The sequence below is a fragment of the Pterocles gutturalis genome, unplaced genomic scaffold (assembly GCF_000699245.1).
Source record: "Pterocles gutturalis isolate BGI_N339 unplaced genomic scaffold, ASM69924v1 scaffold3437, whole genome shotgun sequence".
Lineage (NCBI taxonomy): Eukaryota > Metazoa > Chordata > Aves > Pterocliformes > Pteroclidae > Pterocles > Pterocles gutturalis.
The window spans coordinates 4,852-19,545 of record NW_010115068.1 but is presented as its reverse complement, the minus strand read 5'-3'; the positions used below and the strand labels follow the sequence as shown (position 1 = coordinate 19,545).

Sequence of the window (14,694 nt, the reverse complement as noted above, 5' to 3'; positions counted from 1 at the left end):
GGCCAGAAATCCTATCCGCTACACCACGCGAAAAATTTGTCTGTGGCAGCAAAAGAAAAATGGCGAGACAACTATCAAGGATTGACAACAAGGACTGTAATTTAAAATCTGTAGAACTGAGAAGCTGAGGCCTTCGATACATCCACGTTTCCCCCATGTTTTTTCCCAGAAAAAAAAAAAAAAAAAAATCTCTGTCTACTTTTGAACCTACCCAAACATCCAAAGCCACTTTTAGTCTTGCTAAGGTTCAGACCTCAGCTCCAAACTTGGCAGTTTATGAAGTATCTTCTTAAACTTGATTTGAATTTGCGAGCTTTGGATTTCACCTGCTATCCCTTTATTCTTATGTTAACAGTAAACAGCAAAAACCAAACTTCTGAAGAGAAAGGGCAGAAGGGGGGAAAAAGGGAAGGGGGGAAAAAGGGAAGGGGGGAAAAAGGGAAGGGGGGAGGAGAAAGTTCACATCTTGATTATCATTCTCTGAAATATGGTTTTGTTCCAGTTTGTAGCTGAGAGCCAGGGGGGCACAGCCTGTGGGAGGCTTTAGTGGAGGGGCTCAGCACTCCGCAGCACCCCAGCAGCCGGCAGGCAGGGGACAGGGCTACCGAGGGTGTGTGCAGGACGGCAGCTTGGCCCACTCAGCTGGAAGTTTACCCAGACCAAATGAGCTCTGCAACACACTTTTATTTCAATGGATGAATCACATTTTGGTCTGCAGTCAATTTGACAAGCCAGTACGATGCTGCAATCATCTCTGCATTTCAAACTCCGAAGTGGAACGTTTGGTCTTATTTTAAAAATGGTTTCCACTGGAATTTAAAGAACACAAGTGGGAAAACATTTCTGCTAGCGTACTCACAAGTGCTGCGTCAGGAAGTTAAAAACCCAGCGCTTAGAGTAACCTGAGGAACGGACGTTCCCGGCCAGCTTGTCTTTACGGGTGGGGCTGTACCACCGCACGCCCCCCCGTCCATGGATGTAGATGTACTGGACAATAAATATCCTCAGAGGGGAACAGGTGACACTCCAGCAGAACTCCCTCAATGCTATGCTAGGAAACTGCCTTAAATCCTTTCCCTGCCTTGTAGGCAGCAGGGGCTGACCGAGAGGCAGTGAATCAGACTTCCTGCCAGAGCCAGCCCACATTGCTACCACCGCACGCCCCCCCGTCCATGGATGTAGATGTACTGGACAATAAATATCCTCAGAGGGGAACAGGTGACACTCCAGCAGAACTCCCTCAATGCTATGCTAGGAAACTGCCTTAAATCCTTTCCCTGCCTTGTAGGCAGCAGGGGCTGACCGAGAGGCAGTGAATCAGACTTCCTGCCAGAGCCAGCCCACATTGCTCTCCCCCAGCCTCGGCTTTCCATTAGATCAGAGGTTACATGTGGTCTTAGCTACTGCATCTGCTCTTCATGGACCCCCTGCCATCAAAGGCGTGGGTGTAAAAAAAAAATAAAAAAAAAATCAAAAATAATTCTGGATGGCCTCACAATGCCTGCTTTTTCTTTTTTTTTTTTTGCAAATGTTTCACTGGCAGAAGTTGAAGAAATTCCATGCATAACAAATATTTATTGAGAAATTTCTCTCCCTTAAAACAACCAAGCACCACAACCTCCTCTTTGAAAATAAACAAACAAACAAATAGAAAAAAGATTTTTCAAGAATGCCCAGAGCACAATGCTCAGGAAATGAGGCAATTTTGTATCTGGATTACATTACCTGAAACAAAGCAAATAAAGATTTAAAAAAAATATTTATAAAAGTGGCTTATGAGATTACATTAAAAACAATTGCACCCACTTTTATTTAAGTGGAAATGGCCAATGCTCTGTTTGCAAAAACTAACGGTTAGCAGATGGCTTTTTGTTAAATGGAGGATGAACACTGAATTAAAAAAAGGTTGTTTTATAGTATCTTTCAGGCTACTTATACAGAACCTTACAAGTGATCTCAAAAAGCAACTAGTCTTTTTAATGGCACTTATTAAGCAGTCAGTATTTATTCCACTAATTTATTTACTTTGATTTGACGTTCCTGTACCTGGCAGTAGCATAACTGCAATCAAGCTGTGCAATTACAAAAATAATTTAAAACACAAAAGAAGCTGGTTAGCACAACCATAATAAAACTGAGTTCACATTTTAATAACCTAATAAGTCTCCTCCTCCTACAAACTGACTTGCCAGTGGACTTGGTTGGAGAGAAGGACTGAAGAAATTGAAAGCACAACCATCAGGTCTTTAGCTCCAAGGCAGGGAAATGCTACCACAGACAGACACTGGCCTGATGGTAACGAGCTGCTGCTAACTGCTAATTAACACACTTAGCTTTTAAATAGCCTACTTCCTCCTATTTTATTCTGAAGTTCTTATTTCTTTCACCTCTCAGAAAGTAAGCAAAAAATAACACAGCTAGGGACAGAGGAGCCAAGCTCTGTGGATGAAGTTTAGTGTTTTGGCCACTGCACGACTCTCACTCACAGAAAAGACTGAGAGCTTCATATGCAAGATTCTGCATTTTAAGCGCTAGTAACTTGAAATCTTTCAAAAATAAGAGCAAAGCCCTTGTCGCAAATAAAATATATGTGGCTTCACAACAGTATTAAAAGCTTCATTTCTACACATGTTCAAAGCAGTAAACCATCACAAGACAGTTAGCTTAATTTTCTCTCCAGCCCAGTATTAGCTCTTATTCTCTTTAAAATTCATGCTGGTGCAGTTTTCCAGATAATTTCCTTATTTTATTCAAAGCTTCATAAAACAGACTCTCATCAAACTACCTGTTAGAAGCAGTTCTAAATTCCAGAGTATTCTTTGTTGACTTACAGCTGAACAATATGTTTCTTAGAAATACACGAACAGGAGGTGAGGGATGGAAAACAACTAGGTCCAAACTATTAACAGCTTTTCTTTACCCTAAAGATTTTTTGGAGCTTATGTCCATTCAAAAATAAGACCTTCCTAATTTCATGATACAATTTGCTTCTGCCTTGCAAGATTTGAGAGTTGTTTCGGAACTGTAGATTTTTTGTTTGTTTTAGAAAAGCTGTAAATAAGACCTGAATCTACTGCTGTTGTAAAGTAGTTTTCAGAATTACACAACAAAATTGATTCAAAACAATTTTTCCAAACGCTTTAAAACATTCCTAGAATATTCTTAAGGCAGCATCTATGGTGTATATACACACAGAATGATGACTTGAAGTGGCAGTTTTTATTGGCATGTTTTGGATCTAATGTACATATTTCATATATAGCTTATCTATGTAAGCTCAACCATATCAGTATAAGTAATGAGAAACCCCCTCCATAGGATTACCAATAAAACTTTATAACAAACATCATGTATTTTCCCTTTTGCCCAGACAAGTCTCAATTTTTTAGGTTGTGATGAAACTTGTGAAACAGGCCCAACCTTCTGAGCTGCTGCTGTGCTGTTGCCATCTCCATCGTGTGACGGAAAACACACAATGTTTTCATCAGGCCTGCTTGCCTAGTCCCACTGTTTAATTTTTTTATTTTTTTTTTAGGGGCGAATATGCTCCATCAGTTCTTATAGTCTAGTTAAAATATGTCCTTTATGTTTAGCTTGTGTCATCCCTTAGATAATGGAGAGAGAGTTGCATGCATAGATATAGACACAAGAAGACCAGCCTTCTAGAGAGGCTAACTGGAAATATTTTTTAGCTGTAAATTAAATATTATTTATGCCCTCTTCCCACCCTTCAGTCCTTGATAGAGAAATACAGCAATATAGTGCATACTTACTGCACAAAGGGAGAGAAGCTAACTTATTTCTTTCAAATAAACCCATGTCTTTGGTCCTCCAGGAAGACCTCTTTGGGTCTCGCTGAAGAACTGCTTGTGACGGAGGAGCTCTCAGGCTGGATGTTCCTACTGCCTCTGTTATTTAAAATTCTTGCCATGCTTCTGTGCTCTCTGCTCCACTTTCAATTTGTAGGAAGACTTTAGAACAGCATGTTTTTTCCGGAATTCCTCCCATTTTAAGAGTTCAGAAGTTAATTGTAGGAGCAGAATGGGGAGAACTTTGCCCAGTGTATTGGTAACGTGGTGGCAGCTTGTACAAGGACACAATTCAATGTCTCAGACACGACAGATGAAGTCCTATCTCATCTTTCCAAAACAAGTGAATGAAGTTGTGATCTTTAACTTACAGCTACTCCAACTTTCCTTCAAGCTTTGCTTTGGTAATTGACTCACTAATTCTTTTCATATTAATTGCTCCAATGACCACCTTTTGTACAATATTTAACAAATATATGTGGGAATCTGGGGTAAACCAAATTCATGACACAGCTGTGTTTCTGTCAAGACAGCACAGCAACAGCAGAGAAAAATGAAAATGGAAGAATGATAAAAGAAAATATGTCAGAGAATGAATCTTCTCCATGATTTAAGTATCTTCTTTTCAGCTGTCTAACCTTCCTCACTTCTTCCTCCCTCTTAAAAGTTCCACTAAAATTCATTAAAAAAGTTAAGATCTACTAAAAATTGAATTTTTAGTCTTTCACTTAAGCACATTATTTTAACGCCAATTTTCTAAAAATACCATCACATTCAGAAAAGATTTGGTATAGCTACACAAGAAGCATACCACTTTTCAGAACTAGTGGTCTGTATGAACTCTGGCAACAACAAACTAGCAATGTGTTTACCCACAGCTCTCATTCAGTGAATAATTGTAAACCTCACACTTTTCTCGCTGTGCATTCAGCAGATCTCTGCATCCTCATTTACACTTTTTTTTTTTTTGGGGTAATACTCTGTAATAATACATCTCATCAAATTCTTTTACCCAGTACTGGCTGTCAGACAAATGAATTGCAACAATTTGACTTCTCTCTTTAGCAGAAGGTAAGACAGAGGAAGAAATTTTCAGAGTATTTTCTTCCAAACAGTTATTCTGACATTTCTTATTACAAGCTTTGCATAAAAAAGAAAAGCCATTCATTAAGAGAAGGAAATTCTTGCAAAACCCTATTACTCAGCTGAATGAAAACTTAAAATACATGACATCATGAGATGTCATTTGCAAGATCACTATAATTTTCTTACAGTTTATGATCAAAACACCAGGTGCTTCTACAGTGTTTACCTTTAAATTTTATCAGTAGGCTAGTATAGGAAAATATTGCGATAGTCATAAAAAAAGCTTTTTATGAAATCACCTTGGCTTACAACTCTTACTTGCTTAGAAAACATTGAGAAATGAGAGAAATGCAACAACCCCTATCGCAGGCTGGTAATGAGAAAGTAATATTGAAGAACAGGAAGAACTGGTTGCTAGAAGGTTAGATCTTAATTTCAAACATTTTACACATTTAACTTGATTCAGCTGTAGAGTATAATCCTAAAAATATGTATATTTACCATTTGGTTTTTAAAAACATACTGGAAGCCTCTCATGTGTTTCCCACTGCTCCAGTACCTTTGAGAAGTGCAATTACTGGCAGTTACAACCAGGAGTGAATGTTAAATGCTCTTACCTGTACATTTGTAGTCCGAGGCTACTCCTTTAAGACCAGCGTCGAACACTGATATTTCTACCTTTTGCTTTCTGTGGTGGCAGCTCAGGAGCACAGAGGGCTGTGATACGACGAGGTAGAGAAACGGCTGCAGCTCTATGTCCCCGGTTCCCCTGCGGCCAGGCTGCCGAACGATTGTTATACCCAGCGCTTGGCGAGCAGACGATCTTGTGGAAGCATGCAGACTTTCCAGTGACAAAAGACCCGTTTTTCTCCCAGAAGACAGGGGTACATTACTGTTCAAAAGATCATCTGCTGTGACAGAGGAAATGCATGGCTGACTGGGCGTCTTGGTATCGCGGCTGCCACCTGAGCCCGCTTCTGGAAGGTTCAAGGAGCTTTTGCTTATCTTCTCAGCATCCTTCTGATCTTGTACCGATTTTGATTTAGGTAAGGCAGTGCATGAGTAAGTCATCAAAGAGATTCGACTTGCTGTAACAAAAATGTCAAAGGGAATGAAATTGAGATTCTTCACGATGGAAGACTGGCGGGAAGGACGGGCAATGCGGTGCTGGCTGGTACCGCTGTGCTGCTCGATCTGAACAATTCTGATCTTAACACTGTCGCTGCCGATTCCGCTGTCCTGCGCCCCGCTATAGCGGGAAGAAGTCTCAACTGTTCCTCCATCAGACAAATCCATTTTTTTTTGCTCTTGTTTGGAAACCTGCAAAGGAAAATATTATCTTAGCTTATGATATCCATACCCCAACGATTTCTACTTCAGTGGCAGCAAGCAATCACTATATAAACATGACGTCAAAAAAGAGAATTTAAAAAAAACCAACCTGCCAAGTTAACTTTAACACAGTAATCACTCATGAAAACACAGCAGGTGTCTGTTCCAATGAAATGATGACTCACAACAGACGAAGTGCCAAAAGAATATGTGAAGGGAAAAGAAAGGAGTAATGATCTCTAGGCTTAAAGAACTTTTTTTTTTTAAATTTAAACTCTTTCTTTAAACTCTAAAGAATCTACAGGAAACTTAATGCTTAATACAAAACCATATCTCTGTGAAACAGTGCATTGTAAATAAAAAACCTAGTCAGAATTGTTTTCCAGTTTTCTGCACTGATGCTCACAAAGTCCTCTTTGGCACTAAAATATTTTACCGTGATAAAATGAAATAGAACGTAATACTGATCTACTGCAAAATCACAAAAAAACTAAAAGGAAACTGTATGCTGAAATGAATAAATATTATTTTGTAGGAAAAATATTTTTCTTAAGAGCCATGGAAGTGACAGCTGCCTTATGTAAAACACCGAAGTTGAAGGAAATGTCAGCGCTGTCTAAAGACTGGCCCTGTGACGGGACGAGTTCTTAGCTTACCAAGGCTCACCAAGGCTACATAGTCTTGGCTGTGACATTCACAGGGTTTCACATGAGAAAACATTGCATACAGAAGTATTTCAAAAAGAAAACATACACCACTGATAAACAGAAAGAAGAATGTTCCTTCTATCACAGGGAATGCAAGAGTGAAACAAAAAGCTGCAAGGCTGTGTCCAGGGACCACATAGCACCAGGTCAAGAGACAGAGATATCCAGGACAAGGAAGCGCTTCAGGAAGAAAACACTTTCAATGCTCCTTGTGAAGCAAGTAGAAATCCTACAAAGTGCTTGAGGACAAGGTAGGGAACATATGCTAAAATATTTGAAAAAAAAAAAAAAACAAAAAAAAAAACAAACCGCTGCAGAAATTCAATAATAATAACGATAATAATAATGATGATGTATGACCAACTCCTGAGATTCATATGTAGCTTAGAGCCATGCATTCACCCTGTATACCTTCCCACACCATAACTAACGCTTCCACCTGTGCTTCCATCCATACAAGAGCTAACATGAGGTTCGTGGCCCACCCAGCCCAGCATGCTGTTTCTGACAGCACTAGGAGAAGACTGTGGAGAGGACTGTAGACCCTGGTCACTTCTTGCAACCTGTTTCTCTCGTACTCCCCAAGCATCCGCAGCTGTTGCATTTAGAAAGCCAGTGTTACACTCCCATGTAGGCATTTTAACCATTTCTGGACTTCTTGGCCATGAATTCGCCCACCTCCTGTTGGAACACGCTGACAGTGTCTGGCCTCCAGAACCTTCTGGGGCATCATGCTCCCGTTTTCTTTCCTTTGGTTTAAACCAATCTTCAACTAGTGCCATTGCATTTCCCCAGTCTTTTGTAGTGCATGATTTGAACGTTCAGGTCCACATTCAGCTTTATGCTATGACTTTGTAAACCTTGATCATAGCCCCCTTCAGCAACATTAATAGATGCTACATGTACTGCAGAAATTAGGTTATGGGGGAGTTAAAGAGGTTTTTTTTTTAAAGGTTCCTTTATATTGCGCTTTATGAAACAAAGGGAGCAACCCCCTATCATTTTCTTTAAAGGAATGAAGACACTAGAAAAAAGTATTACAGAGGAAATCCTAAAACAGAACCATTAACTAGCTGAGATTTTCTTTGAAAAGGTTTTTGACAGCTCTGGTTGCAATCTTTTCAGATTCACTCATGTACATATTTTTCAAATAACCAATAAAATTCCTTGTGGCTGATTTCTATGGCAGACTCATATCACTGACTTGTAAATGTGATACCACTTTTAATACAGCCTCTGTAAAAATAACTAGAGACCATTTTAATTAATTACTACATTGTGAGCCAAGAAATCCTGATTCCTCCTGATACCCCAGCAAAGTAAGACTATTTACACCTCATCCTCTCTGTCTGGTAAATAATAAAGTGCTTCACCCAGTCCTGCACTGGTGGCATTTTCAAAAATGGAATAGATGGTTTTATTGCTCATGTGTCGAGGGCAAGTAGAAAGCAGAAAGGATGGAGCTATGAAACAATCTTGCCTTATCATTTCATGGAAATGTTGCCTGAAATGAAGTAGAGGGCATACGCTGCTACACCCTCCAATTTTTAACTTCTCCATAGCCAACGGTTCTGTCTAATGAAAAAATATTTTTAGAAAGCATGGTTCTGTAGTGAATGCTGCTGTTACAGGTACTACATTGCATTCTCTTGTTTTCCAATATGCAGCAGCAACTTCTATAGCTACCTGACATATTGGTTATGCGCCACTTGGCTAGAGGGACTGAGAATACTGTGTCATCCACTAACTGATAATCTTAAAGGGAGAAAAACATTGCATGTGTATGGCAGACTGAAGGGAGAAAGCACAGTACTTCTGGTTTCTGAACGAATCCTCTCTTTCTCACACCTAAATAGATTTGACCTGAAGCCTAGTTCTTTTCTTTTGCCTCTTTCTATAATTAAGACCCAGACATTTAATAAATACTATGTAAAGTATCTCAAAGAAGGTAAGAAAGTGCTCTGCCTCCATCCCCACTCAGACGATAGTTGCTCTGTGAAGACTACTGTAAGGGTGCTAATTGGTCCCAACTGCTGAGTTTCCTGTTACGTGGCCATTTGGCTACAGAAACTTCACCGAGGCCCCAAATCATTTCACACAGGTCACCGAACAGCAGTCAGATGGTAACTTCTGCTCAGTTCTAAGCAGCATGGAATATGAACCAGTGCCCGAAAGGTGAAAGACACCATATCCTATTATGGTTTTCCATGCCACCTGGTTCCACAATGAAACTTTGACTTATGCATGCTCTTACCACATATTATAAAGATTGCAACAAGTGAGCAATGATGGGCAAGACAGCTTGATATAACACAATTAGGTACAAAAGAAAGGTGCAGAAGTACCACTGCAACTTCTTGCATCAATTTCAGCTCAGTAAGCATCAAGCTTTTGGACCAACTTTTACAGTCAACCTGAAAAAATGCCTAGTAATAACCTTGGGAATCATTTAGGTATTCCTCTAATGGGATAAGGAGATGAGAGGGAATGACTCTCAATATAACAACTCTCAAAAGATTCTTTGCTTTATTACGGAATAAATGGGCCAATACTTTGAAGATGTCAAGAACAGCAATATCAGTTTGCTGTTAGCAAATGTAATGGTAACATTTATCATTGGGCTGTATTCTATCAATTCTTACTCTTTACATAACCCATTTAAAATGAACAATAAAAGTTTTCTTTAATTAGCTACTGGTGTGCATTAACATGATCATGATTAAACCATAAAAACCAACTGTACATTACTCTGGTCCCCTATCCCATGTGTTTTAAATTATTTTAGTTGAAAATGTACTTTGAGTCCCTTTTAAAAGTTCGACCTTCTGCTTTCAGAGAATTAAATGCATATTACTGTAGTGGAGAAGATAATGTTTCAGACCTCCAGGCATATATTAAACACACTGGCAGCACATTAGACAAAATGCTTTACTTATTAGATACTTCCTATTCTAAACAGTGTCATCAAAGGCTAAAAACAAAATCCATATAAAAGCTGCACAATGCTTCCACACAGAACCTGTGCCAAAATCCCTGTACTTTCCAACTAATGAGGAAAGGATGTGTACTCTTAACATATGAATGTAAGATTTTCCAAGCATTCACTTTAGGAAACAGGACTATTGATTCCACATGGCTTATGTTAAATGAAACTCTATTGGTAAAATAACCTTTAAGATATTTGGCATGATAACTATAATTAAACAGTATTCAAAGGAATAAAACAAAAGGGAATTTGGTTCCACAATGGCTAATTAAAATAAAATGAAAAAACACAGCATGTCATCTATCAAGATAAATTGTTATTGTTTAAGAACTATTTAAATACTGTTAAAATATACTTTTAGATAAAATCTGAAAAGACTGGAAAAATATTTGTGGCTTAAAAATGGATAGTTTGGCGAAGAAAAAAAGTATAGGACGCTGAAATTTTATGCTGAGATAATAGCTTTAAAGCTTTGAGCATAACCAGATGGTACTTAAATCAGAGGAATTCTACAGTTTCACTGTCAGAAGGAGTTGCAATATGGAAAGGTTTTCAATAGCTAGAAAAAACATGTCAAGATGATCGTTTACTTCTTAGATCACTTCAGTGCATTTTCTCGTCCTTTCACAGTTATATATCCTATCAATACTAGACACTATAGAAAAGGTGTTGAAAGCTACACTAGTAGCTAGGGAACTGTGGCTAATTCTTCCTTTTCATGTGTTGAGATAGGTAACTTTACTAGCTTAACCCCTTGAGTTCAAGAGGGCATATGACACATATATCTGTCTAGTGAAAGGGCACGGAAATAGCATGTCCTGGAGAACACACACAGAGAAGTACATCATAAAATCAAGGGCAAGTAAATATATTTGCTTTTCAAAATTGGTAAGCAGTGCCATCTGAGGTCACTGCAATCTTAACCACGTAACTCTTATTTATTTTCCGTTCCTGACAATAGTATTTAGACGGTAAAGTCTTGTCTTGAAAGTTTTCATTCCATAAAGAGAGACAATAAAACCATCAAGGTAAACACACAACCTAATACTTTAGGCCAATAATTAACACATGTTCGAAATCAAAGAGAAGTGCTTTACAACAATTGGAAGCATTTTTTCATGATATTTTCACTTTCTTAATCTCTCGAGAGTTTTCATCAATAACAAATGTAAGCATGTGCAAATTTCACTATAAACATTTCTAGCGGTTTTATTTTCATTTACTGACACTTTACAGGATAATTCTTTAATTAACAGAATAACTGTAAGCAACATCATCTTTGCAAGTGCAACTGCTCTACATCAAAAGCATCTACATCTGCATAATTTTTCCAGCTTCTCATATTAATTATGGTTATATAATGACACTACTGAAGTAAAATTTCCAGCCTTCTGCATAGCCGTTCCTTAACTCTGATCAAAACTCTTTGGCCAATCATGAGATCATTCTTCACATTACATAAATTATGGAAAGAGTCACAAGTGTGAAACCACAGAATCAAAGAGCCAATCACATCTGCACCATCACTGTGGCATGTGACCTAGTTTTATTTTTTTTGCTAAAAAGTAGTAATATTTTCATGGAAATAAAAATCTTGCCTACCGCACAAACTGAGCTACAGAAAAGGAATACGTTCCAGTTTTTTTTTTTTTTTTTTTTTTCTGTTGTGCATAAACCGGAATTATGAAGAAAACACAACATAGTTTCTTTCTGGCTTTGTTCTAAGTACTTCATCTACTCTACCAAAGAGTCTCCAAGATTTTAGAAATTTATTTGACATATTGTTATCTAAAGAACCTTTTTCCCTTTCTTTTACCAAAGTTTGCCACACTGTTCTACAGGACACCTCAATTAAATAATTTTTATTTTGTTTTGCATATAACTTATATGATTGACTTTAATACTGAGCACTATCAAAATTATTTTGTAAATTCATATGTTAATCTCACATGGAAAATATAATGAAAGACACATACAAGCATATTAGACTGCTAAACTATTTCCAGTCTAACGAAGTTTCTCTTAAATTTTAAATGGAAACTTCAGTCCTACAACTTAATCTAGACAGACTTGCTTCTACTTGTATCCATCCAACTGCAGAAAGAGTTCTGTATAATGTGAATCCAAAGCGGTCCTCCAAAAAGAGAGCTATTAAGTCAAGCCAAAACGAGTCAACAAAGATATCAGTAATGTTTGAAATAGTTTATTTCATATAAAAGTCAAATGCATTTTTTTCCCACTATTTAACTGGATTTTGCTACAAAACAAATGATGCTAATTTGAAGTGTAATGGTGTATACGAGCTCCCAGACCTACAGAAATACTCCTGACAGGAAGCCAATTGTAGCTTTCGCGATACTGCAGGAATTATGTGAAGGATGTGATGGCAAGGAGCAATACAAGCTCAATTTCTTTGTGCGATGTTTTTCCAAACTCTCCAAAAGAGGCTACATTCTGTTAAACACTGATCCAAATATTCATAAATCAAAGCTGTGAATATTTCAATTGTAACATGGCTATATGCAAATACTAAATCCTTTCTAACGCCAACAGAATTATTTTTTTAAATCTTACTACAAACAGGATGTTTATTTTGTTACTCTATGAAAGACCAGTAAGAAACTTTTGTGTAAAGTATTTTTTTTTCTACAGAAATGCTTTCAGTTTGAAAAGACCAGGCTGAAATCTGCCAGAGTACTTTGTCCAACAGTAATTCTCATTAATATTTTTACTAAAAGTATTAGCTTTTGTGTTATTTTTTTCAGATTTAATTTCAGAATTTTAAGTTCATATCTTTACTTTTATTAAAAAATGGATTAAAATAAAGACATTTATTTTAGACAAGCTGAGGGTTTGTTTTTGCATTTTTTTTTAAAATTAAAACCAAGAAAAAGCATTTTTCCATGGGAGTCTGTTTGCATATTTCACTTGGACACTTCAGAAAGAAGTATTTGAAATTTCAGCTTGATTTTGCATGACATTCCTCTACATAGCCTCTTACTAGCTACTATGAAAAAAGTTGAATTAACTCTCATTCACTGGTGTGCCTACGTCCATTGATGGGAAAAACAAAACAAAACCAAACCACAACAGAACAAAAAACATTCAAGGAATTACACTTTTAAGTCATTATGGCTGCGGTTTCACAACAGAAAGCTTGCTCTAACACTAGGGACAGACCAACTACCTAATTCAGTGCCCACTGTGGCTGTACAAACAAGTTTGCCATTGGAATTGGTGTGTCACAGCCTGCAGTGGGATTATTTTAAGTAAAGTTGCCACTGACCAGCTCTGGGAAACCACAGAGTTACTGGGTGGGTGGCACCTATTGCCATCCTGGGCTCAGATGTAATACATCCTTGGTCCTATACATTGATGTTTTCTTGACCAGGTGTTCAACCATAGATCAAAAACTTTCTCATGTGATGAGTACGTTTAAAGTAAGAATTCATTAAACAATACTTAGATGCAAGAGTTTAAATAATTTAATAATATTAAATATGGAAATATCAGGTGATTCACTGTTATGACATCTGGAGATGAGAAATTTAAAGAAGTTATTTACTCCCACTGGAGTAAATGGGAATATTCTCCCATTGACTAATATACAGTGTTCTGTAAAATAAATGAAAAGATGCAGAAGCAAATGCCAAATACCCGGGCAGTGATTCAAAGCAGAATTCAACAAAGCCTCAGAATGCAAATTTAGGCATCATTCTCTAGGACAGGATGAATGAATGCATGAACAACAAAAAGAGTCTATTGTAACACAGTGAAGTTACTTGGTACTTGACTTTCATAATACAGAATCTACCTGAAGCCTCTTAACTGAATAAGCATACAGTTAAATGAACTATCCCCAAAATCAAATGCTACAATCTTTTCCCTAATACATATCAGAGCCTTTATTTTGAGCATCTTAAAGGCAATTAAAATAACTAACACCACAGCAGACTAGAAGATGTCCTGTACAAACATTGCTCAACTGAACAAACTTCCTTCCACATTATTTCCAGTAACATAAGTCAGCCTGAGTCAGACTATATGCCACAGGCAGAAAAATCCACAGTAGGAGTCTCCAATGAGAAATTTCCAACTGCTGGCACATGATTGCTCACCGAAACATGTGCTGGGATCTCAAGTGCCTCACATTTTAAAGCTTCCAGATGTCTGGAAAACTATCTTCTCTGCCCTGACTTTTTTTTTTTTTTTTTTTTTTTTTTTAAGGTTTTTGCAGCTCACCTGTATCAAGCCAAATAACCTTGTATCTAGCCTAATGTCTGACTATATTGTGTTTCAATTTGTCCAGAGTATCTCATAAAAAGACTACATGAGGAAGCAAAGCACATGAGGTGGCATGTGAACAAAAGACTGGGAAAGTAAGAAATACAGAATACGTGTTTTGGTTATCAAGACATCCCTATTGTTAGCAAGTTGTTTGTCACAGCATTGGTGTGCAATTCCATGACAGACTGAATATGTGTCTCTTCATTTGTGCCTTGTATGATTGTGTAAAACAGCCAGTTCGGAGTCTTGAAGTATCCCAAAAATAATCCCAGATGAAAAAAAAAAAAAAAACCCAAACCAAAACCGACCAAAAAACGAGAAAAAACTTAGATTTTTGCCCTCTTCCATTTCCTGCTCTGGCTCATTGTGTGACTACAAAGCAGAGACGGAAAAGGACAGACTGCGGCAGCTTTGCTTGTATCAGCTTACTGAGCCTCGAAATCGCATCCCAAATTGTGCCCTCTGAACTCATTTGAAAATAATTAAA

General features: G+C 37.7%; 1 protein-coding gene across 1 annotated transcript in view; it reads right to left on the bottom strand.

The window, feature by feature from the left end:
- Positions 1–6,209, bottom strand: part of LOC104462882 (vacuolar protein sorting-associated protein 13B-like) — a gene marked incomplete at its 5' end in the record, with an annotated part of 112,291 nt that extends 106,082 nt beyond the window's left edge. Inside the window, one exon of the mRNA XM_010075026.1 lies at positions 5,513–6,209. Coding sequence (XP_010073328.1) covers positions 5,513–6,209 — 697 coding nt within the window. The remainder of the gene's footprint in view (positions 1–5,512) is intronic.
- Between the last annotated feature and the right edge of the window lie 8,485 nt (positions 6,210–14,694).